This window comes from Cnephaeus nilssonii (genome assembly GCF_951640355.1).
Source record: "Cnephaeus nilssonii genome assembly, chromosome: 2".
NCBI classification, from domain to species: domain Eukaryota; kingdom Metazoa; phylum Chordata; class Mammalia; order Chiroptera; family Vespertilionidae; genus Cnephaeus; species Cnephaeus nilssonii.
The window spans coordinates 16,143,267-16,161,149 of record NC_137073.1 but is presented as its reverse complement, the minus strand read 5'-3'; the positions used below and the strand labels follow the sequence as shown (position 1 = coordinate 16,161,149).

General features: G+C 46.2%; 1 protein-coding gene across 1 annotated transcript in view; it reads left to right on the top strand.

The window, feature by feature from the left end:
* The first annotated feature begins 10,812 nt into the window (after positions 1 to 10,812).
* The window catches only part of TRAP1 (TNF receptor associated protein 1), a 58,417-nt gene continuing 51,346 nt past the window's right edge, over positions 10,813 to 17,883 (top strand). Inside the window, exon 1 of the mRNA XM_079799135.1 lies at positions 10,813 to 10,927. Within this exon, the coding sequence (XP_079655261.1) occupies positions 10,852 to 10,927 (76 nt within the window). The 5' untranslated portion in view covers positions 10,813 to 10,851. The remainder of the gene's footprint in view (positions 10,928 to 17,883) is intronic.

The following is a 17,883-nucleotide window of genomic DNA, read 5'->3' as shown; positions in this document are numbered from 1 at the left end:
TATTCTGTTCTTTAAGATCCCTGTAAGAATGTTTAAGGTTTTTATTTATTTATATATATTTTTGGAGTCTGTTCTTTGTAAGACATGGTTCTGGTTGTTTGCCCGTAGAGGAGGCGGGTGGGCGAAGTCCTAGTAGTCACACAGATGGCAACAGGGCTCAACCGAGACCTGGAAGGTTCTTTCCAATGACCGAGACAGTCAGCTCAGTGATGGCTATACACATTCAGTGCTCACGAAGGAACTTCACCCACAGAGTTAAGGACACAAATGGGTCAGAAAAAGTACTTTGCCTCCTGTCCACCATCCCTCTCTTAGTCACCCCACCCCAGCAACCCTAGGGAGGTTCCTGCATTTGTTTTCGGTCCACCCCACGCCCCTTCCTATATATTGATCCCAATCCCAGAATTGATGCAAAGGGTGCTCCAGGGAGTAGAGGGTGGTTTCTGGGTTCCCTGCCCCTGACATTCTTTGTTCAGTGGGGGAGGATGCCGCCATGCAGTATGTCCTGCACAGCCTCCAACACTGGGCTGGACAGGCAGAGCTTTGGCCCTTCATTCCCCACCCTCTAGAAATAGTGAGGTGCAGCCTCCAGGGCAACGACTGGAGCCCTGGCCACCAGCCTTGCTATGGTGAGAAGAGGCCTCCAGCTTTCTGGGATACTTGCACTCAGGCACCAGGTCGGTCCCTCCCCTCTGTGTCCCATTTCAGATGACCTTACTGAGAGGGTGACACGAGTTCCTGAATGCTGTAAAAATCCCATCTGAGAGGACCACCACCACCCGGAGAGTTGAAGTTAGTCCTCTAGATTATGCCCCCTTCCAGGGTACTGGTGAGCTGAGTTCTGTCTCTTACCCCTTGTCCCCCCAGATCAGGAGTTGTGTTAAATTTTGAAATTGTTGCCCAAATAGCTTTTGTTTGGGCCCTTTATTTACAGAAATATTTTCAAAACACTTGATTCGGCAATCTAAATTTGAGGAAACTTTCTAAGAAATTTGTTTTAGCACAGACCTTACTTAGAATCTTGGGTTTTACTTAGAATATTATAGATTAAGCCAAGTAAGAATAAGATCATGTAGCACCACCAACCAACCCACATCTTCACCCTTTCCAAGGGAGAAAGTAAGGACATGGCCCTCTAGTGACCATCTGGCCATCCTTGCTCAGCTTGCCCACCATTGACGCACTTTTTCCCCCAATTGGAAAGCCCTGACCCCATGTTCAGACAGGAAGGGGTGAGCCATCTGGGGCCCTAGGAAGGCGGCTCCAGGCCCAAACTCCAGATGTGCAGCCTTTTAACAGTGGGAGGCATCTTTTTCAGGTGATCCTGGAATCCAAAACTGGACCGACCTCATCTTGGAGTCCACGTCCCTGCAATCCAGATGCCAAAGGATGCAGCTGAGGGTGTGGTCTGTGGGTGCCCATCCTGCACTTGGCGTATGGAAATGTCTGTAAGAGCTGGAAAGCCCGGATGCTGTGTCTCAATGCTGTATACTTAGGAGGAGGAGAAAACAGTCCTATATTTGTGATCAAAAAGAGGAAACTTGAAATGTGCTGGTGTTTATAATAAAAGCTGGTAAAACTGCTTGGATTCAAAGATGGTTCCAGTTGGCTAATGACCCTTAGAATTAGCTTAGCAGCTAATCAGGGTAAGACTGAAAGGGCTTGGTTGAGTTTGTCTTAGTGTGTTTTTGACTATGTTTTTGAGAATTTAGCATGTTAAAAGCAGGAATTGAATGCAACCTCTGGAAAGGCTTCAGTTTTTAAGATCTCAGGCTGAAGACACACAACTTTCTCCTTTGATTGCTATAAAATGAAACCAAAGACGATTTAAGCCAAACAGAGCTTTTATCACTGCATAGGAGAATGGACTCCTCTGAAAAAGGCAAGTCCTTTGATGAAGGAGCTGAGTTCTAGGAAATAGTCATTGTTCATAGTCTTTACTCAAGATCAGTGCTGGGAAGTAGACACTGCAGCGATGTTACCTTAGCTAATGGATGTGCAGGAGCATGTAGGAATGGTGACAAAACCCTTTTGGGATCATAAAGCCACAGTGTACCTTCCCAGAATGTCCCATGTTCATTCCAATGCATGACTCGGGTACATTCATTGTGGAGAGTATGGAAGGGTCAGTTACACCAAATTGGAGTGAATGTAGCACCCAGGCTAACAGGCTAGACTGAGGAACTTTGGGTGAGTAAATGAGAAGGCAAATGGTGTTTTCATTGTGCTCACACCTTCTAGAGAGAATTTACTAGGATCTATTGACCATGATACCACTAGAATTACTTCACTAAACCGAAAAATTCAAAGAGTGCTGACAGCTTAGAACACCTTGGTTAAGGAAATGCTACAAATGGTTGGAGGGGATTCGGAGGAGACAAGAGACCTAGTCATAGGAAGCATGGGCCTGAGCTTCTGTGAAGCTGAGAATCAGTATTGACAGTGCGGTGGTACTTGGGCACCAGGGCCTCAGCCTTAAGTGAGCTCCCTAAACTCTGCTTTCTTGTCTGCTTTCTATACTGGGTAACAAGTGCTGTTTAAATGCATTATCAACTCCTTTGCCCTGGCCATGAGGTAGGAGAATGGAGGCAGTAACTTACCTGAGTTCATGAGCAGTAAGGGCAGACATGGGCCCAAGCCATGTTCCTGTGCCCAAAAGGAGCTTTTCCTCCTGGCCTTGAAAATTGCCCTGCATGCCTGCCTCCCCTCCATATTCCACAGATTCACCTTGAACCCACTTGGGAGGTACTTTGGGGAAGTGAGGACAGTAACATTGTAACCCCTCAAAAGTCACAGTAAATGGTAACAGTCCTAACAAAGAACTATGTGGGACTCAGTCTGCCTGTATCTAGTGCCCACTGGTTCACTGGCATCACAGAAAAATGTTGACAGTGTTGGTCAGCTCTAGTGTCCAAGCTATAAACTCCCAGTGTAGATGACTCTAACTCACCACCCACCCAGCGCCTGGAGAGGGCTAAGGGACTGAAATGGGCTTTATTGCCTGATCCTGAGTCTCCAGGGCTCTGGAGCAACAAGGAAGCCGCTTATAAACTGATTTTTTAAATCAACAATAGCCACTATATATAGCCAGACCAATGAAGTCCAAACTAAAGGATCTTCAAGGGAGGTAGTGTGGTTTACAGAATATTCCAGGTGATTGTCCTTCAGGAAAATGTCCAGAGAGGACATTTTTGGGAAGGACTGAGGGTTGTGCCCAGGCTCCGGCACCTGGGCATGTTCCCCTCTCCTGCCAGCACGAGCAAGGCTGCCAGGCTCCCTGCGCCAGGCCCCTTCCTTCCTTGTCCTCTCCGACCCCACCCAGGACCCTTCACATCTGGGCACAGGTTGTGGGCCCACAGAAGAGGGAAAGTTATTTTACGTGCTGCTGCACAGGGAGTGGCAGGAGGTCGTCTGACGAAGGGAAAGTCTTAGGGACTAGATGCTGGCACCATGGCTGTGTTCCCATAGCTAGATGTAGAGAAAGGGGCAGGGAAGCGAAGTACGCCAGGGAGTCATTCAGAGTCAACAGGTTCAGCAGCCAGAACTGGTATCACCAATGGGAGTAAGAGCTCTGCAGGCAGAAGCATGGAGAACTCTCTGGGTTTTAAGGGACAAGTGAGCCCATCCTCACTTGTTCTCTCTAGACATTTGAGTTCAAATAAGCAAGCTTTCTCAAAGCACTGAGTTTGTCCACTCAGCAAGCATCTATTGAGCAGATCCTAGGCTCTGAGATACAATCCTTGGAGAACTCAATAGAGACAGTCAACAACTGGAGGAAGGTGCTAGATGGCGTTAGAGCTCAAAGCAGGGCACAGAACCCAGTTTGTGTTGAAAACAAGGAAAATGTCTCTTAGGGTCAAGAATTGCACAGTGTTCCATAGTTTAGGAAACGAATTCTTCTCCTTAGCACTCTTTAGGACAGTGCTTTTTCAGCTCTCATGTGCATATGAATTATCTGGGATCTTGCTAAAATCCTGATTCAGTAGGTACGCGGGGTGGGGAGGCTGAGTTTCCAAGTCCCATGGTCCCAGCTGAAGCTGCTGCTGCTGGCCCTCAGTCTCTGCTTTTAGGAGTAAGGCTACAGGGTACCATGGGGGAAAAAAATCTTGACTTTGAAACTGCCTTACTTCATCTCACTGTTCACAGTAAACGTGGCTTTAGGGAGAGGGGGTTTGGTCAAGTGGTTCTTTGGCCTCCTTCACAGCATTTGTTCTGAGCTGGAATCTCCTGCCCCTTTTGTCTTCCTGGGCCTCTGGCCTTCCTCAAATCCCCAAATAAGAATGTGGCAGGACCATAGGAAGCCTGAGGTCCTCTGGATGGGACAGGAGTCAGGCAGAACCCAGGCTGCAAACAGCCCCACAGGGCTTAAAACCCTGAGTTACCTGGAAAGAGTGCCGATGTTTTGTTTGCCCCAGGACAGAGGTGCAGGGAGCTGTCCTGACTGTGAAGTGCAATGCACATTGTGAGGAAAATAAAGAGTCACATCTTGCTTGCTTTTCCATAGAAACAGAAGAGGAGCCTCACCCTGACCAGCTTCCTGGGTGAGGTGACTCCGTAGGGCAAGTGCTGGGTCGGTCCCATCCTTCCTGTTTCTTGAACTACAGGTGCAGCACCCACCACTCACAAGAGGCCTGGCTGACGCCAATGGACCATGGCACTCTGCCCCATGCCCAGGGGATGTTGGCACCTTCAAGGAAAACATGAACTGTCTGCATTTCCACTCTGTCCTCTGATACTCTGCTGGACCAGAGAATCCTGACCAAGGGAACCATCTTTATATCTGAGGAGACACAGTCTTGGCAGTGGGAACTCTGTGCACACCACCCGCCTGCTGGGGCCTGACATCAGGTGCTGCTCAGGATGCCACCTGGATAGGGCCTCTGGCTGGGGAGTAGAGGCCCATGGCATCCAGGCAAAGGGTCAGTCCTTGCGGGAGGCAGGGCCTCAACAGCACAAACATTGAGAGAGGGTCCCTGAAGCCACCAGGAAGCCATGTTGAGCAGGGAAAGGAGCCGGTAGGCCAGGCCTTCCTAGACAGCCTCTCTGCTCCCTCCAAGTGTCAGGGTAAGAATGGTGGCTATAGGAATTACAGGGGCATCGGCTTGGGCCAAACACCCACATGCACATGCATGCAAGCACACATAGAATGGAGTTGCTTTTTCACCCTATAGAGTCTCTCAGACTAAACCAATTCTCACTTCTCATAAATAATGGATGAGATAGGCTTGAGATTTGGTGGATGTTTTTTCTTTCAATGCTTCATCCACATGCTGGGGAAAATTGTGGCCTCAGCTCTTTGCCAGGACAGAAGGCATCTTTCAAAACATGCCATCAAGGCCAGTTCACTGAGTGATCTGTATCCCCAGCAGAAGCTTCCAGGAATAAATGCAAGGAAGAGGTTGCTGCCTTCCCCAGAACCAAAGTTGCTCAGAAAAGGCCCCGCCAGTGATATTTCATAGTTGTCTAGACTCAGGTCTGTCTGCCATTTATCATGCTGGACAGGAGACTGGGAGCCCACCAGAATGGCCTCTCCTGCCCTGCCTGCAGGGAGCACAGACATTGTTCACTGTGGAAGGGCCCCGGGAGGAGGCATTGCCCAGGGCCACCTGGCTATTGGGTGGCCAAGGAAGTCCCCTAGAGGGGCCTGGACTGACTGCCAATGCTGTAGAAAATAAAAAGGGAGAAAGGCCTCAGGTTCACTCACCCCTGAATGTGTGGGGGTCTGAGCAATCAATGTGTGACATTCCCAATGTCCTTGATGGTGGAATTAAAAGTGGCCACTAGTAATGCAGAATGAGCAGTTTGGAGATAAAAGTTTGGAGTCATCCAGTGAAATTAAAAATGCTCTGGTAAGTTCCAGGCCAGGTCCTGCTAAGTGGCTGCACCTGCCTCTATGAAGGGCCAGAGGTCTTGCTTCTGAGCCAATCTCACGGTTGGCAAGTGTGAAAGTGGGGGTCAGGGCTTGGGTTCCCACCAGATGTAGCCATCCATGCTGCTATGGAAGATCTCTGAAGTTGGTAGGGGACTGAAATTCATCTAACATAACGAGATACAGTAAAACCTGGGTTCTAGAAGTCTCCCATCTCCAACAATTCAGTTCTCGACCAAGTTGTTCATGGGAAAAATGTCTTGGTCTTTGAAGAAAATCTTTTCATGATAATACATCAGCATGACAAAAATCGTCTCTCAGGCCACAAAGGAGAGAATGCAGTCAGTTTACTGGTAAACCTTGAGTTGTTAACATCTCAGAAATTTGCCAGCTTCTGTTGCTAGTAAAATGGACGATTAGCACAAGTTTAAAACATAAAGAGGCCATCAAGAGTGCTAATGTTGGCCCTGGCCAGTGTGGCTCAGTTGGTTGAGCATCATCCCATGCACCAACAGGTTGCTGGTTTGATTCCCAGTCAGGGCACATGCCCAGGTAGTGGTTTGGTCCCAGTTGGGGCACCTATGGGTTGGGGCATGTATGGGAGGCAACCGATCAATCTTTCTCTTTCTCTCTCTCTTCCTTTCTCAAAAAAAAAAAAAAAATCAATAAAAACATTTTTTAAAATGCGTGCTAATGTCGCTAAGGGTGTAAAAGAAACAATGATCACAGGCAATTGAAGAGGTAGAAAAACTTGGAGAAAAGCAGTTAGCCAGGGACAGCATGTAAAAAAGTGAAGATGCTGCATACTGACTTATTAAACGACATCCTGGAACGGGTGCTGAAAGTGATTCCTTTAAGGCTAGTAGGGGGTGGCAAAGAAGTGTTTGTTTATAGATTAAACAGTACACTAGACGTGTACTGTATATAGGAAAGGTTAAAACAGGGAATTATTTGTGGGTCTGGAACCAATTAATTCAATTTACATGATTTCATGGGGAAAAAATGATTCAGTTTTTGAACAAATCGCTTCTCAAACAGCCTTCCGGAATGAATTCAGTTTAAGAACTGAGGTTCCACTGCAGTTGTTAAGCGAACCAACAAAATACTAGGTTTCTGAGTTCCATCTCATGCTGAGTTGGCATCAAGGTCCTATAGAGGACAAAAAGGACTTTAAGGAACGTGCAAAACCATGCAGGTGCCACCAGGCCATTAGTTGCTTCTCTGGATTTGAAGGTTTTGATGCCTCAGAAATCTAGAGACAGTTACTACCTCTGAAGCTGTGGCCGGAGGCCTCCAAGCTGCAGCTGCCCTTCTCCCAGACCAGGTCTGTACAGGTGTGCATCTGCTGGGGAAAACTCTTGCTCCTGAGGCCTAAGCACTAAGACAATTACAGAATAGCTTTCAATCCAGCATCTGCAGGATTGTTGGGGAGTTTCTCTTCTTAACATGCCTACTTTTTAGCTTCAAAAAGTAACCTGCCTGCCCAACCTGTGTGGCTTAGTGGTTGAGTGTCGACCCCTGACCCAAGAGGCCATGGTTCGATTCCAGGTTGGGGCATTGATCCCCAGTAGGGGGCATGCAGGAGGCAACCGATCAATGATTCACTCTCAACATTGATGGTTCTATCTCACTCTCCCTTCCTCTCTCTGAAATCAATTTTTTAAAGTAACCTGCCTTATTAGAGGATCCATGAAATTGGGGGGTGGAGGATGGGGAATCACATCATCCTGGGACCTTTTCAGGTCAAGAAATATTCTTCAGCTTGGAGCCTTTCCTCCTCTAGGAAAACACAGTACATTGCCTCCTGAGGGGAGAAGTTTGTCCAGGAGTTGGTGCCTTGAACATATAAATGAAAAAGAGGCAGTTGAATTTGTTTTTTCTTTGCAGTGGGCATTGTCTTTAAATTGTGGTAAAATATACGTAACATAAAATGTACCATCTTAATCATTTTTTAAGTATACAGTTCAGTGGTATTAAGTACATTCATATTGTTATGCAACCATCACCACAATTCTCTCCAGAACTCTATTCATCTTGCAAAACTGAAACTTTGTCCCCATTAAACACTATATACCCTTTCCCCCTTCCCCAGCCCCCACCTTTTTACTTTCTGTCTTTATGAATTTGATGACTACCTACTTCATGTTAATAGAACCATACGGTATTGTGTTTTTGTGACTGGCTTATTTCACCGATCATAACGTTCTCAAGGTTCATTCATGTTGAAGCATGTCTCAGATTTCCCAAGTCTGAATAATATTACATTGTATGTATAGACCATGTTTTGTTTATCCATTCAATCAACGATGGACACTTGGTTTGCTTCTACCTTCTGGCTCTTGTGAATAATGCAGCTGGCATTTTTTACATGACCCTCAGCTCACCCAAGGGGGGTAAGGTAGTGACTTTTATTTATTTTTTATTTTTTGTTTGTTAATTCTCACCTGAGGATATTTTTTCCATTGATTTTTTTAGAGAGTGGAAGGAAGGGGAAAGACAGAGAGAAACATCGATGTGAGAAAGACACATCAATTGGTTACCTCCTACATGCACCCTGACTGGGGGCCAGGGATTGAGCCCTTGACTTGAATCTTCAAAAGCCTTCATTCTGTGGGCCAACGCTCTAACCACTGATCAAACCGGCTAGGGCAAAGGCAGTGACTTTTAGAGAAGGGATGAGCAGCCTTATAGTGGCCACAGTGGTGGTGAGGAGACCCGTTGGGGGGGCTCTCCCCCTTACTCCCCTTTCCTCTTCTGCTTCTCTCCTGCTCTCCCTAAGCCAGGCTCGTCTCCATCAATTCAAGTATATCTGCATCTAATTATTTTTCCCTTCTTCCATTTTCCTTGTGTGCACAGGGGCTGAAATCTGCCCATAACTCCATCAAGACTTGACTTGGATCCCTGGTCACCTTAAAAAGCCACACTTCCCTGGGCTACGAGAGTACACCATATGACAAAGGTCTGTAGCTGAGGGCATGTTTCTTAAGGCCACAGGGCAGGAGAGGACAGAAGGCCCTGGTGTGTCTGGAACCTGGTAGGTTTGCCTCCACAGAACCTGGGTCCTGCCTGTCTGGACAAAGTCCCCTCATCCTTATCCGAAGCCTTGGCTTCCTTCTTCCCTTTGCCAAATACCACTTCCCTTTCCTGAAACAAAAGGGCTCCCCAAGCTAGATCTACTGTCCCTATAGACCAATGTATCAGGGCTTACAGAAGATGATTTCCACCCGGCCAGTGTAGTTCAGTGGTGGAGTGTCCAACCTATGAACTAGGACAGTGATGGCGAACCTATGACACGCGTGTCAGCACTGACACGCGTAGCCATTTCTGATGACACGCGGCCACTGAGGCGGCCGCATGCCGAGGATGAAACATTTGCTGCTCCTGAGGATGAAACATTTGCGAAATAATGTTTTTTCCTCAAAGTGACACACTATCCGAGTTATGCTCAGTTTTTTGGCGAAGTTTGACACACCAAGCTCAAAAAGTTGCCATCACTGAACTAGGAGGTCACAGTTAGATTCCTGGTCAGGACACATGCCCGGGCTAGGTAGTGGGCTTGATCTCCAGTAGGGGGCGTGCAGGAGGCAACCAATCAATGATTCTCTCTCATCATTGATGTTTTTATCTCTCCCTCAACCTTCCTCTCTGAAATCAATAAAAATATTTTTTATTTATAAAAAAAGATGATTTCCTGAGTGGAGTGAACAACGAATGAAATGAGAGGCTGAGACCCCTTAATTCCCTTGCAGAATAGCTGAGTGACATCCTGGGAGTGGCTGAGCCTGGGACTGGCTTGGTAGTCTGCAGTGTGGTGAGGGAGGGAGGGAGGGAGGGAGGGAGGGGAGGCAGGAGGCAGGTTATGCGGGGTCTGGAGGGGTTTGGAATTGCTGATAAGTGTGAAGGGAAACCACTTGAGGACCCTGATTGAGGAGTGTATGATGCAGTTGAACGTAGAGAATGAGGGATAGGGGTGGGGGGAGGAGCTAGGTAGGAGTCTTCAGGTGAGAGAACTTCCTGGTTTCCCATTCAAATCTGCCCACCTTATACCTTCTTAGTTGCTTAAGCCTGGAACCTGGGGGTTATCCTTGACGCCTTCCACCTGGAAGTGTTCCCTGACACATCCCCTCTGATGACCCAGCTAGGTCCAAGCCCCGGGGAGGACGCTGTACTTTGCTGCTTCTGCCACAATCTCTAATAACCCCCGTCTTTGTACAATTATTTGATTGTGGCAGTGAGTCCTTTTTTGTCTGTTTGTTTGTTTTAAGGAGAAAGGCAATTTTACTCTTTCACGAAAAAATATATACATATATTTTTGGCAGTGAGTCTTTGGTGTGCCTGAAATCATTTGGGGAGCCGCCTGGGCCCCCCTTCAGGTGGTGCCAGGGAATCCGTATTTTACCTGGCTTGGAACTCTGTGAGAAAGGGAGTTGGTCTGAATCCCCAACCAGGCTCTTACCTCCACAGGGTGAGAGAAATGGAATGAGAGAATAGCCCAGTTTTGCTGGTGGGGCTTGGCTCCCGAGTTCATGTCTCGATGTAGACAAATCAAGCCTAAAATTCTCCCTTTCACTTCTTTTAGGTCTGTGGCCCGCCTAGGTTTGAGGAGACTGACTTTGTAAATCGCCGGGCACTTGCTGACTCCAGAGCCGTTAACTGTTTGTGCCCCGGTGCCGTCCTTTCCAACCCTCCGGAGAGGGGCATCGTCTGCCCCATTTTAGGGATGCTCAAACTGAGGCCCAGCTGGCCGGGGAGGGCCCGAGAGAGCTCCGCGCTCGGCCCGTCGCCCTTGACAACACGACGCAAGGTCACGGAGGTCCCGCCCCCAGGCCGGACAGTCCCGCGCGTCCCTCGGAATCCCGGGCCACCCGCCGGCGCACGCTGCGCACCGGCCCCCCGCGCGGTCCGTGACGTCATCGCACGGCGCCAGAGGAAGACTTCGGTCCCGGCGCGCGCAGCTGCACGGGGCGCTGGGTTGGACAGACATGGCGCGCGAGCTGCGGACTCTGCTGCTGTGGGGACGCCGCCTGCGTGCGGCGGCGCTGGCGGCCACGCCGGGAGGTGAGGGCAACCGGGCCGGCGGGCGGGACGGGATGCACGGGGGCTCCGAGACCGTTTCGCCCTCCGTGGGAGGCGCGAGGACGGCCCCCCTCGCGCGGCACGGGAGACGGATTTCTTCGCCCAGCGCTCGGTGTTGGGTTCCACCTGGCTGCGCGGCGTCCCCGGACTGTGCGGCGTCCCCAGGCGGTAACGCCTTTGAGCCCGGCCTGTTGGACTACAGCAGGGGCTTCTCCTTGTGCCGGGGTGAGGCGAGGGGCCCTTGGGTTCCTCGTTCAGGAGCCGAAGGCAGTGTCGGGGAGTGACATCCGAGGACGAGTGTGTGCTGGGAACGGACTTCACCAGCGTGGTCACTTCGGTCCCTTAGTTGCGCTTTTCCTCCTCCCCGCATCCAACTTTTATACACGAGGAATGCGTTAGCCACTTGCTCCCTCGTTCAGTCGATACCCGAGTGCCACGCCGCCCTTCACGGTACACGGCGGCGAACCGAACTGAGAGCGGGCACCCCGGGCCCTCGCGCAGCCGGTGGACTGGAGTTGTTGGCCGCCTTTCCCGGGGGCCTGGGATTGTAGGTGCTGAAGTAAAGGATGCCCGTAATCTCTGCTCCTCACTCGGAACCAACCAACGGTGAACGCGTTGGCTTTCCTTCCAGGCCCTGCACCATTGCACACATATAAATAGACTTGTCTAATCATTTTTACGTAAAAACGTCTAAACCATATATACATTGTGCTACGGATTAAAAAAAAAAGTTTTGGTTGATTTTAGAGAGTGTAAGGGACGGGGAGAGAGAGAGAGAAATATCAATGAGAGAGAAGCATCCATTGGCTGCCTCCTGCACGCCCCCCACTGGGGATCGAGCCAGCAACCTTTGGGTGCTTGGGAGGACGCCCAACCAAGCCACACTGGTCAGGGCTACAGAATTTTTGTTTTAAAGCTCCCAGCATGGCTTACACATATTTTTGTAAGTATGCACCGTCTACGACTTTCCAATATTAAGGACAAATTATCGTTTGTCCTTAATATTGTAAAAGGAAAAGAGGAAAAAATACAGGAGAATTCTGTAAAAATACAGACGCTCAATGCAGGAGCTACCCCCTGGTGGTCAGTGTGCTCTATAGAGGGATCGCCACTCAGCCAGAAGCCAGGGTCACAGTAATATTAAGGACAAAAAGTAATATTGTCCTTAATATTACTTAATATTATCCTATTAATGGACGTTATTAAGATGATTTCCGGGAATTTTTTTTTCTGTGTGTTTGTTATTACAATTCTGTGTAGTATTGGCACTATTTAAATCTTTGTGCACATGTATGGTATTCCTTTAGAATTACAGAATTAGAGTTTTAGAATTGATGATTCAGAGCCTGGGCAAATTTGAAATGTTGGCCGATATTGCCAAATTGTTGTCCATAAAGGCTTAATCATTTTGTATTCCCATTAGCAGGAAATGAGCCTTCCTATAACAAGGTATCTTCTGCAACACCAGATACTACATCTTTCCAAATCAATGGATTATTTCTCATCTAATTTACACTTGAATGGATACTAGTGAGCAAGAATGTCTTCATTTGTGTATCTTCTATGAATCTCCTTTTCATATCTTTCACAATTTCTTCTGTTAACAGAGTTTTAAATTTTGGTGTAGTCTATTTAACCATGACTTTTATTTATTTATTTTTTTAATAATACATTTGTGGGTTTTTAAAAAATATATTTTTATTGATTTCAGAGAGGAAGGAAGGGGGAGTGAGATAGAAACATCCATGATGAGAGAGAATCATGGATCGGCTGCCTCCTGCAACTGGGGATTGAGCCCACAACCCGGGCATGTGCTCTTGACCGGAATTGAACTTGGGACCTTTCAGTTCACAGGCTGACGCTGTCTCCACTGAGCAAAACCGGCTAGGGCTAACCATGACTTTTAAAAATAACATGCATTAGCATATGAGCCGACTCTTAAGTTTTATCGGTATTGCTTGTATCCAACGTTTTCCCTTTTTTGTATGTATTTCCTGTTTAATCAGAGTATATCCTTGTGTTAGTTTTGCAGAATAAAGTCTGTAGGTTGTAAGTTTTCTAAGCCCCACCTTGTCTAAAAAGATTTTTATTTTGTCCTCATACTTGGATATCAGTTTGTCTGTGTATTGCATTCCAGGTCAAAATAATTTTCCTTCACAGTGATGATACTGCTCTATTGTCTTCTAGCACCATTGCTACAGATGAGCAGTCATATCAATTTGATTCGTGTTGGTTTAGTAGTTACTTGTGTGTGTTTTTCCCTGACTCCTCCCCTCCCCCTTTCTCTGGAGGTTAACATATTTTTTTCTCTTTATTGTTCATGTTTTAAGATGTTTCTCCTGTGTTTGTAATTTATTCCTTGTATCATGTAGTGTCACCTCCATTTTGAAGATATGTCAGTTTTCAGCACAGCCAAAGTTTGTTCTGTTTTTTCATCTCTTTCTCTTAATAATCTGTGTCCTCTCCTGCAACTACTATTGCAGTGGTTCAAGCATTCTTTTGCTTGAGTCTACGATACAGATTTTGTTCTTGGAAGCCGTCTGTATTGTAGATGCCCTTGACATTGTCACCTGTGTGGGTAAATGTGAAGGTATAGTTGTTTGAATAGATTGAGTGATGAGTGAATTTAGCCAAGAATATCTCTTAAATAATGGGGGAGGGGGGAGGAGGAGAATCCTATATAATAAAAGGCCAATATGCAAATCGACTAAATGGTGGAACTACTGGTCACTATGATGCGCACTGACCATCAGGGAGCAGACGCTCAATGCAGGAGCTACCCCCTGGTGGTCAGTGTGCTCTATAGAGGGATCGCCACTCAGCCAGAAGCCAGGGTCACAGACGTCCCCCGAGGGCTCAAATTTTGTGCACCAGGCCTATACAGAAAATTCAGAATTCTCCTGTATTTTTTCCTCTTTTCCTGAGAAAGTTGCCAAATTTTAGCATGCATTTGGTTTTTACATATAGGACTGACCTCATGTCACCATTATCCCAGTGCTTCTCACCCTTAGAATATCTCTGAGGTGTAGAATAGAGTCTTAGCTTGTGGACTTTTTGTTTTTCATTTTTGCTCATTAACTAGTTTATCAACAAATATATTTTGAATGCCTTCTGAGATGTCAAAGATGTTAGCCTGCTGACAAGGTCATAGGTTAGTGGGAGCACGTGGCTTCCAGGCATTGTACACAATGGAGGCATGTGTGGCCATGGTTGACTGTTTGACTAAGTTTTACAGAAGAGAGGACCTATGGGCCAAGTCTTGAAAATATCAGGTGCAGGGAAAGGAGGTGCCTCTGAATAATTTGGTTTGACAAGAAGCTAGGACTGTGGTCGGCAAACTGCGGCTCGCGAGCCACATGCGGCTCTTTGGCCCCTTGAGTGTGGCTCTTCCACAAAATACTACGGCCTGGGCGAGTCTATTTTGGAGAAGTGGTGTTAGAAGAAGTTTAAATTTAAAAAAATTGGCTCTCAAAAGAAATTTCAGTCATTGTACTGTTGATATTTGGCTCTGTTGACTAATGAGTTTGCCGACCACTGAGCTAGGAGTATGTGGGAATGAGAGTGAATGAGGCTAAAAATAGTTCTTTCTTGTTTGTTAGATGTAAACTTGTGGGAAGGGATCACATCTTTCTGTTATCATCACGATAGTCACAGTGCCAGACTGGGCCAGTATTTGGAGAACCCAGCTGTAATCACTGAGGTCCACACACACCTGACTTACTACACTTTTAGGACCAGGTGGCTGATTACAGATAAACTAGTCTGTAATCTCAGTCCTTCCCCTGAGAATCTTTAGTTGACTGGTAGTTGGGAACTAACAGTATTACAACCAACAAGTAATTAAATTCCCACCAGTGAAATGTACATTCATTATAGGGAGTAGGGATATCAAAACCTGGGTTACCTGGTGTTGGGGAGTGAGTTTCGCCTGGACCTTCTCAGTGCAGTAATTGTGGGAGTACTTACTCCTGATCCTGCTCTACTACGCTAGCTGTAGGGTCTGAGTCTCTCTGACAGGGGCTGGACCTTCTTGGATGCTGTGTATTGGATGGAGTTGTAGGCATGTAAGAGAGTCTTTATTGCAGCCCACGTAGCTATTGCTACTAAGGAGCCATTAGACAAAGCAGTCTAGTAAAGCAATCCTTGCTAATACAGTAGCAAACACAGGAGCCATCCTAGCAAAAACAGCCAATACCAGCTGGTCAGTAATACCTCTTCCCCACGACACAGCCCCATACTGGCTGGTCAGTAACATACTTTATACTTAGACAAAAGCGACTTCTTGCCAAAATAGAGACATCAGTCTTTTGGGTTATATAGAAGGGTACGCCTGTGCAGTGTATAGATTGTTGCATCCTTGCTTTTGCACCGGTGGATAGTAAATTAGCCTTGAACACTCTGATTAGGATTCCTATGCTCAGAGTGACCTTGAATATCTGGCGTACTCTGGACAGGGTTCCTCTATCTTGAAAATGAAATGTTGGTAGTAAAAGTGTAAACTGCTGTCAAACCTTTCACTGGAGGTCCAAAAAGTATCAGAAATAATTGATTTGCCCGTGGACAGATGAGAAAGCTCCCTCTTTTTTTTTTGTTAATCCTTACCCAAGGATATATATTTTCTTCCCATTGATTTTTAGAGAAAGTGGAAGGGACTGTGGGAAGGAGTGGGGGAGAGAGAAAGGCAAAGAGAGAGGAAAAGAAAGAAGGAGAGAAACACTGATGTAAGAGAGACACATCAATTGATTACCTTCTACACACACCCTGACCAGGGCCGAGCATAAACCTGCAGCCCAGGTATGTGTCTTTGACCGGGAATTGAACTCACAACCTTTTGGTGTGCAGGCCAATGCTCTAACCACCTAGAGGTACCGGCCAGGGTGAGAAAACTCCATGTTAAAGAGCTACAACCCTAAACCCTGAAAAATCAGCAGATTCCAGTCTTCAAAAGCAAATGTATTATGTTGTAAAGTGGCTAGGCTAGTGGGTTGGTCATTTCATGTGTCTAGTTAATTACCATGACCACTACAGCCCCTGAGCCCTGATTCCTAATCTCTTGTTCTCAAGTTTGACTTTGCCAGAATGAGATCACGAGGTAGCCACGGTGGAACTGGTTGGTGCTCTAGTTAATGTCTTAAAGCTTTTTCCGATCTGTGTAAACTGGAACTTTCTGCCTTGGAACTGAGAGTTGTAAAGGTTGAAGAGTCACTCCAAGCACCAGAAAGGTCAGAAGAGTGAGGTTTTCCCTTTTGTTCGAGGGCTCAAGTATTGCAAGTTTATTTCCCGTAATGAACCCCATCTGGACTCTGTCAGGCCACAACCTCCCACTTAGTACTTTTATTCTTTTTTAAAATATATATATTTATATATATATATTTCAGAGAGGGGGAGAGAGGGAGAAACATCAGTGATGAGAGAGAATCATTGATTGGCTGCCTAGAATAGAATCTCCAACTGTTTTTGCTACCCCTGGGCAAGAAGAGAGGGGATGCAGCTTGAAGGAAGCGGGGGGGGGGGGGGGGGGCGGGGGATTAGGTTGATGAGAAAACAGTGTAGGAAAATAAACTTATTTCTCTCTCCCAAATATCAAGCACCAGGTCATAAACATGGTAGAGGTGATTTCCATAAAGGAGACTGTCACTATGGTTATCAGTCTCAGGCCACAGCCCTGATTCAGGATCAATGAAATGTATTAAATTCTCACTCAAAGTGAAATGCTTTAGGTTCAGAGTCTGAGAGGATGTTCTTAAATTGCATTTTGGTGCCCTCAGTGGCCAACTAGAATTTTTCTTAAACCCCATCCTGCTCAGTCTTGATATGGAAGACTCACCTTTTCCTAGGATGCTGCTGTTGGCTTAGTCCACAAAGAAGTTTTATAGCATTTAGTAAAGATAAATTTCAGGATGTTTATTTCTGGTATGGCTAGTTATTTCTGCTAAAGCTACTAAGAATTACAGACCATGAAAGTTATGGCTTGGAGAGCCAGCGTCTATTGGGGGAGGAGCTTATCGCCACCTGCTTTTCAACCAGGTGGATGCCCATAGATCAGTTAAATTGAATAGATGTAGCTGAGTCATGGGTGTAACTAATTTTAAAAGCGTAGCTGTTATTTAGCAGCCATATAACCAAGAAATGCGATTGAAATATTAAGAAACAATAGTAAATTAATTGGAGGTGTTCTGGGGGAAAAGCTAGAGTCTGCATTCTAAAGTACTACTGTTTTTCTAATATAGTATTTATACTTTGTGGAAGAGCATTAATTCTGCTTCTCACTGATCTGGAAGTACCTTCAGTTTACAGAATTTTAAATTTACAAAATAAACTTATTTTAAAAATATATTTTACAGAGCCTGAATCTTTAAACTTAGAAATGCGTTGGCTGAAATTAGATTAGTGAATTTCAAACTTTTGGTCATGAACTCTCTGTAAGAAATGTATTCACATCATGACCTGCTATACAAGTAAATGTATATACAAATATGTGTACATACTTAGCTGAAAGTTTTGTAAGTAACCTTATTATGCTAGGCATTCTTATACTGCTTTCATTTCATTAAAAATATTTTTGTTTAACCCACTGAATTGATTTCATATTCATTGGGTCATCAATCTTAACCTGTGGTCTGTGAAACACTTTATATGGCTGTAACTTCTGAGCAAATAATCACGTTTATCAAGGGCCTGTTCTGATTAGCATTATTTTGGGGGAGAAGGCAAGGAAGGACATGAGATGGTCAGAGGTTTACTGGAACTTCTACATAGTGTAGCAATATCTGTTCATTATCACAAACATCTGTGGTGCCTACTGTGTGTCTGACACTGCTCTGGTGGGTGCTGCGGGATGTCCTGGGGACAAAAGGGAAACATCCTGACCCTCGGCACTGAGATGGAATGGGATTGGATGCAGACAAGTAAATGCTGTGTGAACGTTCTGTGAAGTT